This window comes from Carcharodon carcharias, chromosome 11 (genome assembly GCF_017639515.1).
Source record: "Carcharodon carcharias isolate sCarCar2 chromosome 11, sCarCar2.pri, whole genome shotgun sequence".
NCBI lineage: Eukaryota > Metazoa > Chordata > Chondrichthyes > Lamniformes > Lamnidae > Carcharodon > Carcharodon carcharias.
This window is the reverse complement of record NC_054477.1, coordinates 28,017,698-28,037,512: the sequence shown is the minus strand read 5'-3', so window position 1 is coordinate 28,037,512 and position 19,815 is coordinate 28,017,698. Positions and strand designations below refer to the sequence as shown.

Below are 19,815 nucleotides of genomic sequence, written 5' to 3'. Positions count from 1 at the left end.
GACCCATCACAGCGCTTACCCAAATCCTCCAGCAGTGCAAAGACACACACCTCAGTGGGATCTGGATCTACAGCAGCCTCGGGTTCACAATCTGGTCGTCACTGCACAGACTCGTGTCTGCAGCTGGAGGAGGTAGGTTCAGCTGAGATCCCAGGACACGGAGGACTGCTGGGCAAGAGGCATCTGTGAGGTCAGAGTCAGATGACAAGCCTCGGGATTAGGCCTTCCAGCTCATCCTGGAAAGACAGCAGAAAGTGGGTGAACATCACGCATAGTGGCATGCAAGTTGGAGGTGTGCATCCACCTGCTCTCTGATGAAGTGATGCCCACATGTGCGCATATGGATGTCTCATGGGGAGAATGGTGGATGCCATGGAGACCCTGGTCCAGCAGAAAGTGGAGATATGTGCAGACCTGCACTCCATTGTGGTAGCCATGGGTGAGTTCCTGCAGTGGCAATGCGAGGGGGAAACGGGGCACCTTGATGTCCCTCCAGGTGCTCCTTCCCCTCAAGGAGTCAGTCCGGGGCCCTCGGACACCTGAAGGAAGGAAGAGCAGCAGTTGGATACCCCTGGGTCATCCATTCAGGAATCTCGGAGCTTGTCCTCTCCCTCCAAGTCCTCTATGCCTGTGATCCCCTGAACCTCATCCTCTGTCACCACAGAGGGAGCAGCTGGACCACAGGAGGACAGCCAAAGCAAGCTGGGGCCTCAAGGCCTTGGCTCCCCAGAGGACATTCGCCAATCATCAAAAGCAAAAGGGCCAACCATTACACAGGTTGTCTCCATCCACCCTTACTGCGATGTCAAGGCAGCAGCTAGAAGTGGTAGGCCTAGAAGAAGTTAAGAATTTCTGATCACAGTTGGTTGCACAGGCCAACACATTTTGTCACTTTGACTCTGAAAAGATATTCATTTTCACTGAATAATGTGTTGTTTAGCTTCATTTACAGGCTTCGCAAGTCTCCCTCCTGCATTCACTCCCCACCCCAGCCCAACCACTAGCAGTTCCGCTGCAAGCAGCTGGGCCACAATTGATTCTGGAGGGAGAAGTGTGTACATGGTAGGGCCTTTCAGAGCCTTGTGCAAGCACTGTCCCACGCACACAGACCCTCCCTCCATCGCACTCATCTCAATGCTGTCTGCTGGAGTTCACTTTCAGTTGCCCATCTGAGCTGACCTGCATCTCTGCCCACCCACTGATCACACTCCCATATATCACCATTGCCCGTCCAACATGAAGCTTTTGATTTGAGAAAAATGGTAGTCACATTTCTGCTCAGGTTCCCGTACTTTCCCCTCCACCAGTCACATATGTGCTTTCCCCCAGCACTGTCGACCCCCCCTGGCATCACCTCCCCACTGTCATCTACCAACCCGAACCCTTTTCTTTCCAGCATGTCCAGGTGAACGTGTACGTTCCCTACCTTCTCGAGAATCCCATCCCCATCCACATTGACCTCCCCGACATCCTCCTTCCCACCCCCAGGGTCCATGTCTGCCTCCAAGTCCCCACCAACCACCCTCGCCATCCCTTCGACCGCTACCATTGCACCCTCACCCTCCCACCTTTCTGGCTCACTGTCCTCTCATATTCACCATTCTTTCCTTTCATGCCCACTCTCAGTTCGCTCCCTAGGAGGTAGTGATTGACTCCACAGGTCCCTTCCTTGCACATTCACCTGGACTTCCCCCTCCTTACTCCGTCCTCCACTCTTACTCTCTCCTCCCCCCAGACTTCCTCTTCCACCTTTACCCCTTTGAACTCCTTCCTTCTCCCAGGCTCCTTCCTCCCCTTGGACTCCAACCCCCCTCCGAATTCCTTACTCACTCCAGGCTCCTTCCTCCCCCCCTCCAAACTCCTTCTCTCTTCCGAGCTCCTTCCCTTACACCTTCCTCCCGCCTTACACCTACCTCCCCACTTGCTGCTTTCTCCCCTGTTACTCCCTCCTCTCCCCATACTCCCTTCCCCTCCTAACCTCATCCCTTCCCAACACCCTCGTCACCCACCTCCCGAACTCATCCCCCCGCATCCACCCTGTGCACCTTCCTTTTCCAGTCAAACCTAGACCTTCTGCTACCACCTCCCCCCAGAGCACCTTCCTCTCCCTGTTTCCGAAGTCGAATTTGACCGCGGTTGACGAGAAGAAAGCAGGAGCTGCCAAGAAAGTCATCAAAAAGACACCACCCGAGAGCGGCAAGAAGGTTTAGAAAGCCAGGAAGGAGAGTTACTCCATCTGCATCTACAAAGTGATGAAGCAGGTTCACCCGGACACCAGCATCTCCTCCCAGGCCATGAGCATCATGAACTCGTTCGTCAATGACATTTTCAAGCGCATCGCGGGCGAGGCTTCCCCGCCTGGCCCACTACAACAAGCGGCAGGCCATCAGCTCCCAGGAGATCCAGGCCGCCGTGCGCCTGCTACTGCCCGGGGAACTGGCCAAATACGCCGTGTCCGAGGCCACAAAGGCGGTGACCAAGTACACCAGCTCCATACGGAAATCTTACTGAAGAAACAAATTCCTCTCTCACTTACAGCTGGACCTTCCTCCCCCTCCCACTCCCTGATCATCCGTAGCAGCCCATGGCCAAGACTGTGATGTTCCAAACCTGAACATCAGCGGAGGCCTCCCACCTTCTGAGAGCTGCTTCGCGGCAGAGCCACGTCCATGAGAATCCACCCGGCACGTGATGCACGTGTTTCTCCAGGGCTCCTGGAGCTGTAGGGTTCCAGTACCTCCTTCTCTTCGGATGTCTGTGATCGGAGCTAGGCCCTCATGGTGTGTCCCGACTTCTGCACGTCACACTTGTCCAGGTGTGTCCTGGGCTGTTGTGTTTTCCTGCCAGTGGAACAGTAAATCTGGCATTGGGGTGCTGGTCACGCCTTTGGGATGCAAAATGGGTTCACATCGACCTTCAGCGGGATTGGCATTCCACCATGGCGGACACCGTCGGATGATCCTGCTGTGCTTTCACATCAGCATGAAACTGATTTTTGGCCATCCAGCCATATTGTCACCATCCTGTAACCAATGCCCCCCCCACCCCCAATGCTCAGGATCGTGATATTTTGAGATGAGTGCCAGCTCTGCCCTGTGAGCCTCATGTCACACAAGAACGGGCAAGCACATTTTATGAAAACTGAAATTGGTAGATTTTTGTTGGGCAAGGGTATTAAGGGTTACAGAACAAAGGTAGGTTTATTAAGTTAATATACAACAATGATCTAACTGAAAAGTAGAATAGACTCAAGGGGCTTAATGGTCTACTCCTGGCCTGCTATGTTCCCGTGATATTGGCCCTCGTGTTATACAAAATATGAGTAAATTCAGAGGCATTGGCTTTTCCAGATTTAACAAGTGTATTTCTGAAACATAAAGAAGAAACATGTTTTTTTGTTTGTCTGTCTTTAAATCTCCTTATCCTTGGTCTGTGAAGAGGAATTTAAGAACTCGGTTAAAAGAGAAATCTCTAAGGAACAACATTGGATTGCAAGATTCATTGTGATGGTTTGGTACTGATTTAACTGTGCAAGACGTGTGCAATCAACTCATATTATAATGAGGTGTCAAGTCTTATACCAGCTGCTGCAACGCATGGGAATAAATGATCCTGTTATTCAAACTCCATCAGAATATTTAATTAGCTATGTTGGCACTTTACTTAATCATTGTGCAACACGATGCATGGCTCTAGGACAGATTTTAACTCCACCATCAGAGGGCTGAATTTTTGCAAAGCCAGAAGGACTCCGTGCCTTAGCCAAACTGCCAGTTAGAGCACTGACTCTGGAAGTCCCGCCCCCAAACCCGGCACCTACAATTTTTGCTAGGGGGTGGTGGGGGTGGTTGAGGAATGGAGGCAGCTTGTAGTTTGCACATCCATGGTTCACCAAGGCAGCTGCACATGTAAAAGTGCAGCTGCCTTCAAGCAGGTGCAGTTTTCATTACTGGGATGTCCAAAATGTGACTTGTGGGCTTTAGACATTTGAAGAAAAGATCTAAAGCTGCTGGAGGTATTTGAAGAGGCAAGGTGCCCTTTTGAAGAGGTTCGGGTACCCCTTTGGGAGTGTTAATGTGCCTTTTGGGAGAGGTCAGGTCTTGTGGCTGCTTGCAATTTCACCACCTGTCTTAACATAAACCTGAGGGTTATCATTATGAGATTAGTATTGCATGACTGATTCCACAACCTATCATTTCACAGTTTAGGGGCGGGGGGGGGCCTATAAGTTAAGTTTGATTGACAGCTTCAAATGATTATGAATTCTTTGATGTGGGGCGATGTATACAAATGTTTGTTTTCATAAGGGATTAAGTACTTGAAGCAGCTGTTTGTTTATAAGGAATTAAGTGCTTGAAGGAATTTAAATGTATTGAATGGGTTTTTTTTATAAATGAGAGTGTTTTAATATAGTGAAGCCTGCAGTAGACACTCAAAACTTTGTTTTATTTTATCTCACCATGGCTCCTAAGTTCTGCCCATTACTGGATACTGGATGATATGGCATAGAGGGTTTATAGACAAAGGATGGTGGATGGGGGTATAGGTTGGCATGATTGGCATTAGGTTGGCATAGGTGCTATAAAGGGCCATGGAGTTAGAAGGGCATAGCTTGGCATGGAAGGTTATGAGAGGCAATGAAGATACGTAGAAGGCATAGTTGGCTGTTTTTTGTTTTATTTTGTTTATTGTAACTGGGATAAATTCCCAGAGTACCGAGCTAGGCCTTTTAACCCAGCCTGCCTTGGCACCCGGCAGCCCCTGTGGCACCGCTGCACGGTTTCCGGGGTCGTGGGTCTGACTCTAGTTAATACCAGTTCCCCTGAAAGAAAATCCGAAGATCCAGGGCACCTCCTCCCAAGTCGGGTTTGCAGAGTTGGGAATTTTCCAACTCGGGAGCAAAAGTTTGGCCCAGTGAGTCTGAAAAGCTTCTGTTGAATTGAACATGTGCAGGCCTGTGGTTTTCACAGATACATTTTTACAAAGGCTGGTACATGTTGGGAGGAAGAAAAGCCTTTTTTTCCCTTTCTTGTGTTGATACTTTGAAATTATTCTCCCTGCTAAGCCTATCAATGCCTGGTCTTACCCACTTTTTGATTGACCTCTACAGCTGTATAATACTGTGTGGCTTTTCCAATGATCGATCCTTAACTTAAATCTAACTTGGTCCTTTACCTCCTATATTTTTGTTAATGTTTGTTGATCCAATTGTGAAAAGGTACAAACTCCTACAGCGGCAGTGAACATGGGCAAATAGGCAGCTAGCATTTCATCCTGCTGTTATAACAATTTTCATTCATGTCCTTTTTGTTAAAGAAATGGAAATTGATCCCTGCCGCATTTTCTCTCTTGCAGCATATTTTCACTGCCAAGACTTTTTGTCTGCTAAATCCTTGCTATTTTTTGTGCTTCAATATGCTGTTTGGAGATAGCTTGAACTATTGCTATCATTAATAAGTGTGTGCCCTATGCCATTAATATGCATAAATATTCAGGCCTAAGTTTGAGGCCTGATTCTAATTCCGGACTAATTTTGCTGTGAACTAGGAACTGTTCTATAAATAAAACTGGGAGTATTTAAAATTCCAGAATCTCATTTAATGAGTTCTCACTGTCTGAACATTTTCTCTAATCATTGTCAGTTCAGTTCACGATTGATCATTATTGCTGGTGCACTGTGATCAGTTTCTAATTCTTCCTTGGCAATAATGAAATTGCACTCAATGTTTGAAGCCGATGTGGCCCTGTATTTTGCATTAGCACTTAATTGATAATGGAGCCAAACACATTTTTCTCCTATTTCTAGAGAAATGAGAATTGCTAGACTCTTTTTATGCTTTTTGCAGTATGATCACCTCATTCAGAACTTAATAGTTTTGAGGTTTGCCTTGGTGAAAATTATGATCATAGCCACATGTCTAATTTGAATTGCTTTTTGGGCTGGTTTCTGAGGCCATTCCTTTGGGAGATAGCTTTTCTGATGCCAATTAAACTGGTTCAGTGGAAATGGTTATAGAGAAATTGCAGATTATGTGAATAATGTGGACCAATACTGGATATTGCTTTGCAGTTATTTGTCTGGGGAATGGGGGAATTGAAAGAGCGCTGCTAGAGTAATAAATAATCTGTATGATCTGAACCCAGTGTATTTATGTGAGATGATTTTCCCAAGTCAAATGGAACAAAATAACACTGCTGATTGCAGCAAAGTGGACAATCCTCCACCCCCTGTGCCTGAGAAATCTCTGAGAAAGGAGCTGCCCCCAGATGCAGTTATTTAAGAGATGGCTTTATCTTAAACCGAGGGAATATTAAAGCCTGAAGCCTGATTTTCTTAAAATCAATGCTGGCCTGTTGACCATCCTGCATTATTCGATCTCCTACGTTGTTCTCAAATTAATCCAGTTGCAATAATTCCTGTATAACATGTTTTTGCATTAACTGTAAGTGCGCTTTACAACGGAACTGCTGGACATTGCATTACATAAGTATGTTTTCTAACTATTCAGTGAACGGATCTCCTTTGTTTAAGATTTGTATATTTATTGTTTGAATCATCCTCAGGGGCAGAATCTTTGGCTCGGCGAGTGGAGGCAGAGACCGCTCGCCGAGGCGTAAAATGGCGTGGGGTGACGTTGGGCGTGTATCTCAACGTCATCGCGTGTCATTTAGAATTTCAGTATGGCGGGAGCGCAGCCGAGTCAGCTGCATGCCCGCCGAACTGCCAAAGGCCTATTAGGGCCTGTTAAAAAGCAGCGAAGGCAATCAGCTAAGCTGCCCGTCCAACCTTAATGTTGGCGGGCAGGCGAAGATCCCAGGTGGCCTTCGCATTTTTCATGGAACCTCATCCACGGCCAGGATGAGGTTTCATGAATGATTTAAAATTTTCAGAAAATTTTAAATTAAAATCAATGCACATGTCCCAGCTCATGTGACAGTTTCGCATGAGGGGACATGTCATAAAAAAATTTTCAACATCTTATTAAACTGTTTAAACTTAAAGGCACTTCAGGGAGATTTCTGTGTTCTTTTGCGTGCATGTGCAAAACAGTGCACCCCTGACTCAGACAACCCTGCTGGCACACACAGAAGGACACGCGTCACACTGGGCGGGCCTTAATTGGCCCACCCACCTAAAATGGTGGCACCCAGCCAATCAGGGGCGCCGATCGGCTGCACGCCCGCCCGCGCCTGCCCCTCACAACCCCCCTGATGGGGAGAAAATTCGCCCCCAGATTTCTGATGTCTTGTTAGAAAAGTTTCTATTGTCCAGTGGTTGTAAAATGGCTGGAAAAATACAAGAAAAAAAATTAAGGATAGCCAGAGTAATGCATTAGTTGAACCATAATAATACATGACCTGTGTGTGTTTATAGGCAATATTAATGACAAAAAACACAATTAATTGAGCATTTTATCTGATAATATTAATACCTGTGAGAAAATCCATTTGAAAAAAAGATAGTGCTGCGGTAGATAATGATGCAGCATTTATTGTGCTAACGGAATATTCTTTTATAGTACATACCATTCAGCTAATCTGTCATTACAGACTGTAACTATGGTAACATTCATTGCTTATGATGCCTGCCCATTTTCAGAAAGCTCAAGTGATACGGTGTCAGCACAGTATGGACGCTTAATTTTTGTATTGTGTTTGCTTGTTCCCCTTGATCCATAAAGCAAAAAAAAAATGCTAACTGGCATATGACGAACACTTGATGCTTACCGCTGGACAAAGAATTGTATTGCTCATTTAAAATAAATACAAAGTGACAGGATATTCGGATCTGATTATTTAATGATATGAATTATCTTGGGAAAGACTACCAAAGCAGGCTAACAAAGAAGGTCTAATCCTTTTTTTGACTTTTGTCCTATTGTATCAGGCATAACTCAGTTGGTAGCACTCTTGTCTCTGAGTCAGAAAGTTGTGGGTTCAAGGCTCAGTCTGGAACTCTGACCACAGAAATCCAGGCTGACGCTCCTGTGTAGTACTGAGGGATTGCTGCACTGTTGCAGCTGCCATCTTCTGAATGATAAGTTAAATTGAGGTCCCATCTGTTCCCTCAGGAAGATAGAAAAGTACTCATGGCACTGTTTTTGAAGAAAAACAAGTGCATTATCTTGGTTAATATTTATCCCTCAATCAACGTTACTAAAAGGACAGATTATCTGCTCATTATCATATTGCTGTTTATGGAAGTTTGCTGTGTGCAAAGTGGCTGCTGTTTCCAACATTACAACAGTAACCATACTTCAAAAATATGTTATTGTCTGCAAGGCTCTTTGGGAGAGCTTGAAGTTGTGAAAGGTGCTATATAAATGCAAGTCTTTGTATTTTTTCTTTGCATTGTATTCTACTCAGGTGCAGGTAGTTCTCCTTTTGCCATGTTATCTAACTGGCAGGGGTTGCATCCTCCTTGTGGTATTCACCTCTTCCCCTTTCTAAAGATTTACATGCACTTTGTTCCTTCTGTCAGCCAAGAGTTGGAGCAGGAAACCTCATCCCAGCATTCAATAACACCAATCTGAAACCAAGTGCTCAGCTTCCCTTACTCCCTGTTGTAATCAGTGGTTCATTCTCCATCTTTAAGAGAATATTTTTGTTTAAATTTTGCATGTTGCTGAGACAAATTTAGGGAGGCCTGATAAGATCAGTATTAGTCTAAAAAGACATTATAAGACATCACCGCAGAAGTTCCTCAGCCCAACCATCTTCAGCTGCTTTATCAATGACATTCCTTCGATCATAAGGTCAGGAGTGGGGATGTTTGCTGATGATTGCACAATGTTCAACACCATTCGCTACTCCTCAGATATTGAAGCAGTCCATGTCCAAATGCAGCAAGGCCTGGACAATATACAGGCTTGGGCTGACAAGTAGCAAGTAACATTCGTGCCACACAAGTGTCAGACAATGATCATCTCTGACAAGAGAGAAACCAACCATCACCCCTTGATGTTTAATGGCATTAGCATCACTGAATCCCCCACTATCAACATCCTGGGGATTACCATTGACCAGAAACTGAACTGGACTAGCCATTTAAATACTATGGCTACAAGAGAAGATCAAAGGCTAGAAATCGTGCAACAAGTAGCCCACCTCCTGATTCCCCAAAGTCTGTCCACCATATACAAGGCACAAGTCAGGAGTGTGATGGAATACTCCCCACTTGCCTGGAAGAGAGCAGCTCCCACAACACTCAAGAAGCTTAACACCGTCCAGATCAAAGCAGCCCACTTGATTGGCACCACATCCACAAACATTCATTCCCTCCACCACCGATGCACAATAGCAGCAGTGTGTTCCATCTACAAGATGCACTGCAGGAATTCACCAAGGGTCCTTCAACAACACCTTCCAAACCCATGACCACTACCATCTAGAAGGACAAGGGCAGCAGATAAATGGGAACACCACCACCTGGAACTTTCCCCTCCAAGTCACTCACCATCCTGACTTGGAAATCTATCGCTGTTCTTTCACTGTTGCCGGGTCAAAATCCTGGAACTCCCTTCCTAACAGCACTGTGGGTGTACCTACACCACATGGGCTGCAGCGGTTCAAGAAGGCAGCTCACCACCACCTTCTCAAGGGCAACTAGGGATGGGCAATGAATGCTGGCCCATACAGTGAAGCCCACATCCCATGAAAGGTAATCCACACAAAAATAACATACAGTTTTCCATCTTAAATGTTTCCAGGAGGGCTTAAGAAATTCATTCACATGATGTGGGCATTGCTGCCAAGGGCAGCATTCATTATCCACCCCTGAGAATGTGGTGGTGGGTATCTTCTTGAATATAACAAATTGCTAGGCTATTTCAGAGGACCGTTAAGAGTCAACCACATTTCTGTGGGTCTGGAGCCACATGTTGGTCAGACCAGGTAAGGACAGTAGGTTTCCTTCCCTAAAAGGACCTCAGGGAACCAGATGGGTTTTTACAACAATCCATTAGTTTCAACGTCACCATTGCTGATTATTGTTTTTATTCCAGATTTACTAAATTGAATTTAACTCCACCAGTTTAAGTGGCGGGATTTGCACTCTTGTCTCCAGATCATTGGGCCTGACCTCTGGATTACAAGTCTTGCAACATAAACACTTTGCCATTTTACCTCCGCCAAGATTTCATTCCGTGTGTTAATCACTCATTTGGTGAAGAACTTTTTGACATTATTCCCAAATTAATTAATGAGGAGTTAATTTTAATGTACAATTATAATGAAGAGTTGCGCCAATGGTTAACTTGTCTTTTGCTTCCAGATGCTGATTCATCTCCTTTGAATTTTCTGAAATTTTTATTTTGAATTCTGTATGTATTGCTGTAATTCAATTCAATTTTACAGCTATAGAGCATCGCAGACATGTTGGAAAAGCTTTCTTTGGCAAAACTTGTAGATCATATTAGAATTTACACATCACTGCAGTATTTATTGCTTTTCAGGCAAAGCAAGTGGGATTTCGATACCTGAAGATGCAAATTCTGCAAGACTACTGCTACTTAAGTTGATCCGTGGACAAGACGTACTTGCTCAATGGTCACATGTAGGGTGGTATGATATGGGTAAGAGTTGTCTAGAAATGCTTACTAGTTTATGTGTATAGAGGCAGCTTTTAAAAGATAAGCATTAGGACAAGTTTTAGCAAAGTGGCAATCACTTTGCCAGGAAATATTTACTTGAAAATGAGGCCTTACACCAGGTGGACCTGGTTTTATTAGACATGCTCTGCGGCCATGCACAAATACTAAAACCCCTGCATCTACAGACAAAGGTGAACATTACATGTTTTAGCAGATGATGAATATAGTTGAAGATTTCTCCCTTCAGCGGAAGCGGAAATAAAAAACCTGATGGCACCACTGGATGCCTGAATAACTGTACCATTGAATGTTTCACAAGAAACAATCCAGTTTTGATATGTTAGACTTTCAGTAGCATTGCATGAATGAAGGAGTGCCAGGGTGATCATAAGTTAGCTTGATTTGATTGGCCAATCTTTCTATGCAGATCATAGCACACCTACCTCAGAGGAACTGCCTTTTTAGGATCTGGGTTAGGTGAGAAGGAAACGCGGAGCTGGACCATTCATTGCAGCCACCAAACCACGCAGCAAAGAGTTGACATATACAGTTCCAGTAACAGTCAGGTGTAACCTGAAACTTGAATCTGCCACCATGCAGACGTGCTGTAAGATTGACATTTAGAGATGGTGCTCTGGAGTGGTGCAGGGTGCAACCCTCCTCCTAATCATTTCATGAAATACTGTGACCACTTCAGCAGATGGCAAATGGTGGATGACTTGCCACCAGACTCATGCCTGCATAAGGCATTCAGGTATCATTTAGTTCACTTGGTAATAATCATGCGTCTGAGTCAGGCTGGTTCATGTAACCCTCCAGCACATAAACTAGGTTGATATTTCAATGTATTATTGAGATTCATGGATGCAGGTTCAATCTTTTGCTTAAGGAAGAAGAAAATGAAACAAATAATTTGTATCTACGAAGTGCCTTTCACACCCTCAGGACACAACAAAGCATTTTACAGAGTGGTGAAATATGTTCAGTATTGTAATGTAGGAATAAGATGTTAAAGTGACATCCTGAATGCCTGTTCAGGTTGAAATAAAACATTTTGTGGCATTTTACATAAAAGACGAGAGTTCTCCTGGTGTCCTGACTAATATTTATTGCTCAACTAACATCACCACAAACAAACTAATTAATCTTCATTTCATCTACTTTTTTTTGGAACTTGCTAAGGTTTATGGCACTCTATTGGGACACTTCTCTTTAAGTTTCCCTTTTTAAGTTTCAATCCTTTTAAGTTTCACTTTCAGGCAAAGTATGTTGCTTGCACCTGTCTGAGTCTGCACCTGAAGCTGGGTTGCTGAGTTGGCCATATAAAATTGGATGCAAACATAATGGCCCTGATATTTACAGAGCTGCACATTCAGAGTGGGGCAAGGTGTTATCACTGGGAAGCTGGAATTGTTGGTTTCCTTGGGCACTCTGCAGACTGATTGACTGATAGGCTGCCTGTCAGGCAGATAAGTCTGCAGCATAACAGGCAGCAGAGGAGCAGATAGGTGACCAGCGGGATGAGGGGGAGGAAGTTGGGGGGGGGGGGGGGGGGGGGCGGGGTGCGGGGTGCACATGCTGACCAGAGGAATTGAGGGTAGAACATGGTTAGGGGTGGCTCAGAGATGGTGGAGAGGGGAGTGAGGGGGTTGGACAGATCGCCTGGGGAAATGGGTGGTGATTATAGATTAGCATGTTGGGCCAGGTGGATTCACTCCAGTTCCTCTTGACCCACAAGCAGTGCTCTAATGGCCCTTACCGTATAAATCGGGAGAGTAATGGTGAATGGATATGTTTCAGGTTAGAGGGAGGTTTGTAGTGGAGTTCTCCTGGGGTTGGTATTGGGACCCTTGCTTTTCCTAATATATATTAATGTTCTGGATCTTGGTGTGCAGGGGACACTTTCAAAGTTTGTGGATGATACAAAGCTGCAAGGAGGACAGTGTAGAACTTCAAAAGGGCATGGACAAGTTGGTGGAGTGAGCAAATGAGTGGCAGATGAAGTTCAATGCGGAAAAGTGTGAGGTGATGCATTTTATAGGAAGAGCATGGAGAGACAATATAAAAAAAGGGGTGAAATTTTGAAGGGGGTGCAGGAGCAGAAAGACTTGGGTGTATATGTGCATAGATCATTGAAGATGGCAGGATAGGTGGAGAGAGCAGTTAATAAAGCATATAGTTTTCTGGGCTTTATTAATAGGGGCATAGAGTACAAGAGCAGGGAGGTTATGCTGAATTTATATAAGACACTCGTTCAGCCTCAGCTGGAGTATTGTGTACAGTTCTGGGCGCCACACTATAGGACAGACGTGAACTCATTGGAGAGAGTGCAGGAGAGGTTTACAAGAATGGTTCCAAGAACAAAGAAAAGTACAAAGAAAAGTACAGCACAGGAACAGGCCCTTCGGCCCTCCAAGCCCGCGCCGATCAAATTGCCCGTCAACTAAAACATTTTGCACTTCCGGGGTCCGTATCACTCTATTCCCAACCTATTCATGTATTTGTCAAGCTGCCTCTTAAACACCACTATCATACCTGCTTCCACTACCTCCTCTGGCAGCGAATTCCAGACACTCACTACCCTCTGTGTAAAAAACTTGCCCCGCACATCTCCTCTATAGTTTTCTCCTCTCACCTTAAATCTATGTCCCCTAGTAATTGACTCTTCCACCCTGGGAAAAAGCTTCTGACTATCTACTCTGTCCATGCCACTCATAATTTTGTAAACTTCTGTCAAGTCGCCCCTCAATCTCCATCGCTCTAGTGAGAACAATCCAAGTTTCTTCAACCTCTCCTCATAGCTAAGAACCTCCAGACCAGGCAGCATCCTGGTAAACCTCCTCTGCACCCTTTCCAAAGCCTCCATATCCTTCTGGTAATGTGGCAACCAGAATTGCACATAATATTCCAAGTGTGGCCTAACCAAGGGTCGATACAGCTGGAGCATGACTTCCCAGCTTTTATACTCAATACCCCTGCCAATGAAGGCAAGCATGCCATATGCCTTCCTGACTACCTTATCCACGTGTGTTGCCACTTTCAGTGACCTGTGGACCTGTACACCCAGATCCCTCTGCCCGTCAATGCACTTAAGGGTTCTGCCATTTACTGTATAATTCCTGCCTGTATTAGACCTTTCAAAATGCATTACCTCGCATTTGTCCGGATTAAATTCCATCTACCATTTCTCCGCCCAAGTCTCCAACTGATCTATATCCTGTTGTATCTTTTGACAATCCTCTTCACTATCTGCAACTCCTCCAACCTTAGTGTCGTCTGTAAACTTACTAATTAGCCCAGTTACATTTTCCTCCAAATCATTTACGTATTCCACAAACAGCAAAGGTCCCAGCACTGATCCCTGTGGAACTCCACTAGTCACAGCTCTTCATTCAGAAAAGCACCCTTCCACTGCTACCCTCTGTCATCTTTCTGTTCCAGAGATGAAGACTTCAGTTATGAAGATAGATTGGGTGGGTTGGGACTGTTCTGCTTGGAGAGAAGGCTAAGAGGAGATTTGATAGAGATGTTCAACCTTATGAGGGGGCTGGGCAGAGTAAATAGGGAGAAACTGTTCTCACTCATAAAAGGATCAAGAATGAGAGGGTACAGATTTAAAGGGATATGCAAAATAAACAAATGTGACATGAGAAAAAACTTTTCCAAAGAATGAGTGGCTCGGGTCTGCACTGCCTGGAAGTGTAGTGGAGGCAGGTTCAATCGAGGCATTTGAGAGAGCATTGGATGATTATTTGAATAGGAACATTGTGCAGGGGCATGAGGAAAAGGCAGGGCAATGGCACTAGGTCATAATACTAATTTGGAGAACCAGTGTAGACACGATGGGCTGAATGGCCTCCTTCATGATATTAAAGTTCTGTAATTCTATGATTCTCACCTCCTTCCACCTGTTGGGTTTCCCAAGGCTATGAGTTTAAAGAGGGAATCTGATAAAATGGAGGCATGCATCCTCCTTAAAAGGTTTCAGTGAGCAATATGCCTTCTGAGAGTGGATTATTCTCCACCCCTCACTCTCCTACCCACTTTAAAACTGGAAATGTGTGTGTTTAAGCCAGGTGTGGATCAGCTTTGGAATATTTTCAATTTTAACTTGTGACCCAATCCAAACTCGCCTGTTTTAGGTATTTAAAGTTAGTCATTATGCTTCCATTTTATGAAGTGAAGCTCTCAAATAGCAATAACAATAAAAATCTTGAAGCTGAAGATTTGTTTTGTGGTCAATGATCTGCTTTCTAACACTTCTTGTAGATTCTTATCATTTGCTGAAGAAAGACATAATGGTGAAGCTTTTTGTCTTGCATTCATCAGGACGACCAAAAGAATATCAAGGTCAGGGGAAGAAACAACTTTCTATTGTATGAGAAGAGAGTGCTGATTGGTTCGCAAGTAGACTGATTGGTAGCGGCATTGCCATGGAGAATGCACGAGTTGATGGCGACCGACAGTTAACTGCCTAGCATTGTTTGAAATTTAAACCAGGCAGCTTGACTCTGATTGGTCAAGGCATTGCCCTGAGGAATGAACCAGTAAATGGCTATCACTTATTTTGTTTAGCTGAAACAAGCACAATGTGTGTACATGTTCTTTCTGTCCGTTATCATTTCTCAATTTCAGTTTGACCTTTATAGGAGTAACATGATTTTTGACCAAAGAAATCTTTCACACTAACTGATTTGAATAACTTTCCATGTTCTTTTGCAATGGCCATTAACAGGTTATGGTGATTTCAATTATGCCTCATACTTAGCAGTAGTTATGACCATCGACTTAGTATAATGGAAAATAACAGTGTTATGATGAGGTGAGGTGAGGAGGGGGTGGGGGGTGGGGGAGGGGTGTTGAAGAACTTTTTCCTTTCCTTATTTGCCTGAAACAGGGTTATTTTTGTTTTAGATAAAGATATCCTTGCTAGTTTAGTGTGTATTCAACTGTTTATGTCCTGTGATCATAAAGAACCAGTCAGACAGGTTTTCTTGAGTTTAACAAAGAAAGTGGTTAGTTTATTTATACTTAGATTGAGCTTTGTAAAATAATAAAATACACTCCGACTTCCAAACATGCACACACACACACACACACACACCCAAAGCTCACACACACAATTACACATTACAGAGTAGGGGAGGATAGATTTGATCAAATTAGAGTTCGTAAAAGTAAAACAAATTCACAGTTCATAGCTTGCTCTTCACTGGTTACAGGTAGAATCCAATGGTCTTGCTTCCAGGGCTGAGGCAGTTTATAAAGCTGTAGCTGGTATTTCTTCCTCTCTGGAGATGCTGCTGTGAAATTGAATTACTTCTTTAAAAATCACTGTCCACTGCAGAATGAAGGCACAGTCAAATTAGTGGACAGGGTCCAAGTTTTAGTTTGGTGGAGAGGGAGGGTTAGGCAGGAGCTTCCACTTCGCTCAACTGCTAGTTCCACTCTGCTGAGAAACACGTGCTTAAAACCACACAGAAGACTTTGCCTGGTCATGTGATCTCTCTTACTGCCAATAATTCAAACTTAATTGTATATTCTAATTATAACTCAGTTAGCTCATCTGGAGAACTATGTTAAAAATCAAGGTCTTTCTCTCCAAGCAATTAACCTTTGAAAGGTTCGTCTTCAGCTGTTGAATACTGTAGCTGGCTTCCATAGATATCTTGTCAATAGGGCAGGGAGAAGGTTGTTCACTACCTCCAGAGGATGCCATTGCCTGTAATGAATTTCATAGATTAGCTGTTAACTTTCTATAGCATTGGAATGTGGCATGTGTAGTGATAATAACTTAAATTTGGCCATCTTGCTGTAGGTCATTCTTTTATTTCAACAAAAAAACTGTATTTTTAAAAGTCCAAAGCTGATGAGTCCAAAATTAATATTTGACATAAGCACATCTTCATGACAGCTTCATTAGACTTTTTTACACAAAATATGTTTTGACAAACATAAAGACTGCATAGAGTGCTTGCAAGATGTTAAATTCCACTGACTATAGCATGACATAGTGATATTACCTCAATTTGCTGTGAATTATTTTAGGCTAGATGCCACATTTCTTTCTTAGGAGCTGTTTTCTGTGACTGTGGGGACCACAGTTACTTCATACAGAACAATGGAGGAGATGTAGAAAGAATCTGGCGAGAAGATATGTTCACACATATCGATGATTCTGAAAATATAATAAAGGTAAAAAGAATCCAATTGTTATATCTGTAATTCTGGTATTTGTCACGATTCACTGGGGATAGTGCGCTGTATTATCAAGCCCCACTGTTCCCTGAGCCGCGACAAATGTGAAAAGTTTTTCCAAACCAGATTGCCCCAATTCTACCTAACTGTTTAATTTCGGTTAACAGAATATGTGCACCAGGTTTGTAAATTTAATAAGCAAGTAACTGTTTATTGATCAAATTGCCTTTAACTAGTGGAAAAGGAAAGAAATATGAACTGCTAATTTCTAACGCTATAACTTAAACGCTACCCCTTTATAAATCCCTATACACACAGCATGGATTTTAAGGGTGGGATAAAATAGTTCAATAGCACCAATCTGGAGTACAGGATTCGATGGGTTGATTTTGATTAATGTCTTCCAAATTCCTTTCAGTTTTTTGTTGATGACATGAAATGGTCTTCCAGCACTTTCAGTCTTTAGTTCACTGGTTGAGAACTTGCTTTTCAATTTCTCTAACAGTGGTTTTTCCCTTTTCTTTTTACAGGGGTTTTCAGAGTGAGGACAGGTTATAGGGATATGAGGAAAAGGGATTTTTAGATATTTTATATTTGCAGGCCAGGAGCTTTCTGCTGCACTGCTACCACACAAAACCTGGTCAGGAGCCAATTAAAACACTGTTGTCAGGCAGCTCCATTGGTCCAAGACTCCTTCCTGGCACCATCCTGTCTTTCATGGCACACTCTGTTTCAGGACTGCAACACTGTGTATATCTCTCATCCTGTTCCAGTAGACATGTCTTTCAAACTACAGCCATTATAGTTTTAAATTCACAGTTCAACCGAAATAGAGAAAAATAAAAAGGATATGTTCTTTACATATTTTTCCAAATACATTCAATTCTGTATTAGATATTTTATATTTTATACTTTTAAGTAACTGTGTTAGCTGATAAAAGATGGCTATTTTATTTTTGCTGTAACATTACGTTGTCTTTTTAATCTGAGCAGAAAGATGACCCTGTAATCGGCCTGCATTCATTGCAAAATCTTGGTTACTGCCCTGGAATAGTTCTTAAAGTCCAGCCTGACTTCAAGGCTGAGGTGTGTATTAATAAGATGTTATTTATTTGGTTTAAGTTTGATAGAGTGTTATGGCACAGTGGATGGTAAATGCTGAGCTGTTCAAATCTCAGAGGGAAACAGCTGCCACAACTGTTTGCAATCTGTACTTTATTTCTAGATGTGTGCCTTGAATTCAGTAGTAATGAACCCACCAAGACTTAGAGTTATTTTTACAAAACTAAATTAAGCATTTATTAATAGAAGGAAAGATTTTAAGCACATACATAGGTCTACAAATTACTACTTTAATAACTCCTAAATCTCCTAATTAATCTTGCCCCAGTTACACTTCTGTTAAGGCAATAGTAAAATGACATAGATTTCAATAGACCCAGGCAAAACACACAATACTGTGGACAATGATATTCAAAGTGAATTCTCTTAGCTTTGGTTTCTGTGGACAGCAGCTTGATACATAGAGTCTGGAGGCTATTCACACTTGTTGGATCTTAGAATGCCTTCCCCTCTGACACATAGACTCATCTCCTTTATACATGTTTCTCCCTTTTTAATGTAAATTCCATTGTTCCAATATGTCTTTGCAACTTTACATTTTCCATAATATAAACCTTGCATAGTGCTCATATTATCAGTAATCTTTGGGAAAGGTAAACACAATGTTTGGCTTAGCCTCTGTTGGCTAGGTGTAACATCTTACCATCTCCTTGAAATTCATGACTCTGGTTTATCTAAAAATGCAAATGTTCTTCACGCCTCACATTCTAAAACTTCAGCCATGTTTACATATTTAGCATTTCAACCCTAACTTCTCTTTTGATAAGTCAAAAGCTCCAGACTTGCTGTCTGCAATTTAATTAAAATCCCCACAAACACAACTTCACACAGAGAAACTAATCCAAACCCCACTATTAACCTACCTTTACAATAAATCACAATAATATTATGAAAATTATTATATTTTCATGACAAGAGGGAATTTTCTTGGACTCAGTTTATCTACTGTTTGGCAGGGATTTTGATACAGTACCATATGAGAGCTTGGTCCCTCAATTAAAATGCAAAGATGAGCAATTATGTATTGAAATGTTTGCATTAAAGGAAACATGATGCATTGTGCTGCACCATGGGATGAAAAGTGATTACTGGGTTGCTCAAGGGTCAGTGCTAGGATCTTAGGTATTCTCATTGCATATCAATAACTTAAAAGTGGAGTTATCAAGGTAACAACAGGAGGAGGCAATTCAACCTGTTTTATCACCATTCAATCATATTGTAGCTGATCTGTACCTCAGTTCCATGTATCCGAATTCTCTCTATCTCAGTTTTGAAAGTTCCAATTGATCCTGTATCCACTACCCCCTGAAGGAAGAGAGTTCTGGATTTCCACTACACTTTATGATGGAAATATAGACCTCTCTCCCAAAAGATTTGGCAAGTTGGGTTGAGAAATAGCAAACAGAATTCATTGTCAACCTGTACTAAATTATATAAATAGCACTCTCTACTCATGCAGTATAAATTGTTGTTCCCCTGTTAAGGTTGGTAATTTCTTGCGAGCAGTGAAAGGTGAAAAGCTTTGATAGCTTTTTTCAGAAATACTAAATGGTATCAATGAGGGAGAAGGATAATCAATGGAACTGTAAACTAACGGTGCCAATCTACAGGATATGGTATAAGGAAACAATATGGGCTGGAGAGCCGGTAAGAGGCCCTTATCGCTTCCTATAGGGAAGGCCTGCCTGCTGTATTTTGTGCCACTCAGGCACTTAACTGGACAGCAGTAGGGCTTCCCCACGATCAAGGACTCCAGTGGGGGGAGTGGGGGAGAGACCCGCCTGCCTGTCAAGAACTGCTGGCCAGAGGTCGGCTGGTCTATTGAATGGAAGTGCTCACTGGGGAGGCAGTGGCTGCTGCCGGTATGTCACACACCCGGGGCCTAGTATCGTTGCTGGATCCA

At 43.2% G+C, this 19,815-nt stretch overlaps 1 protein-coding gene across 1 annotated transcript in view; it reads left to right on the top strand.

The window, feature by feature from the left end:
- LOC121283860 (von Willebrand factor A domain-containing protein 3B-like) overlaps positions 1–19,815 on the top strand; it is a 330,503-nt gene that overhangs the window by 263,440 nt on the left and 47,248 nt on the right. Inside the window, 5 exon segments of the mRNA XM_041198660.1 lie at positions 2,121–2,204; positions 2,292–2,472; positions 10,455–10,574; positions 16,666–16,787; positions 17,784–17,876. Coding sequence (XP_041054594.1) covers positions 2,121–2,204; positions 2,292–2,472; positions 10,455–10,574; positions 16,666–16,787; positions 17,784–17,876 — 600 coding nt within the window.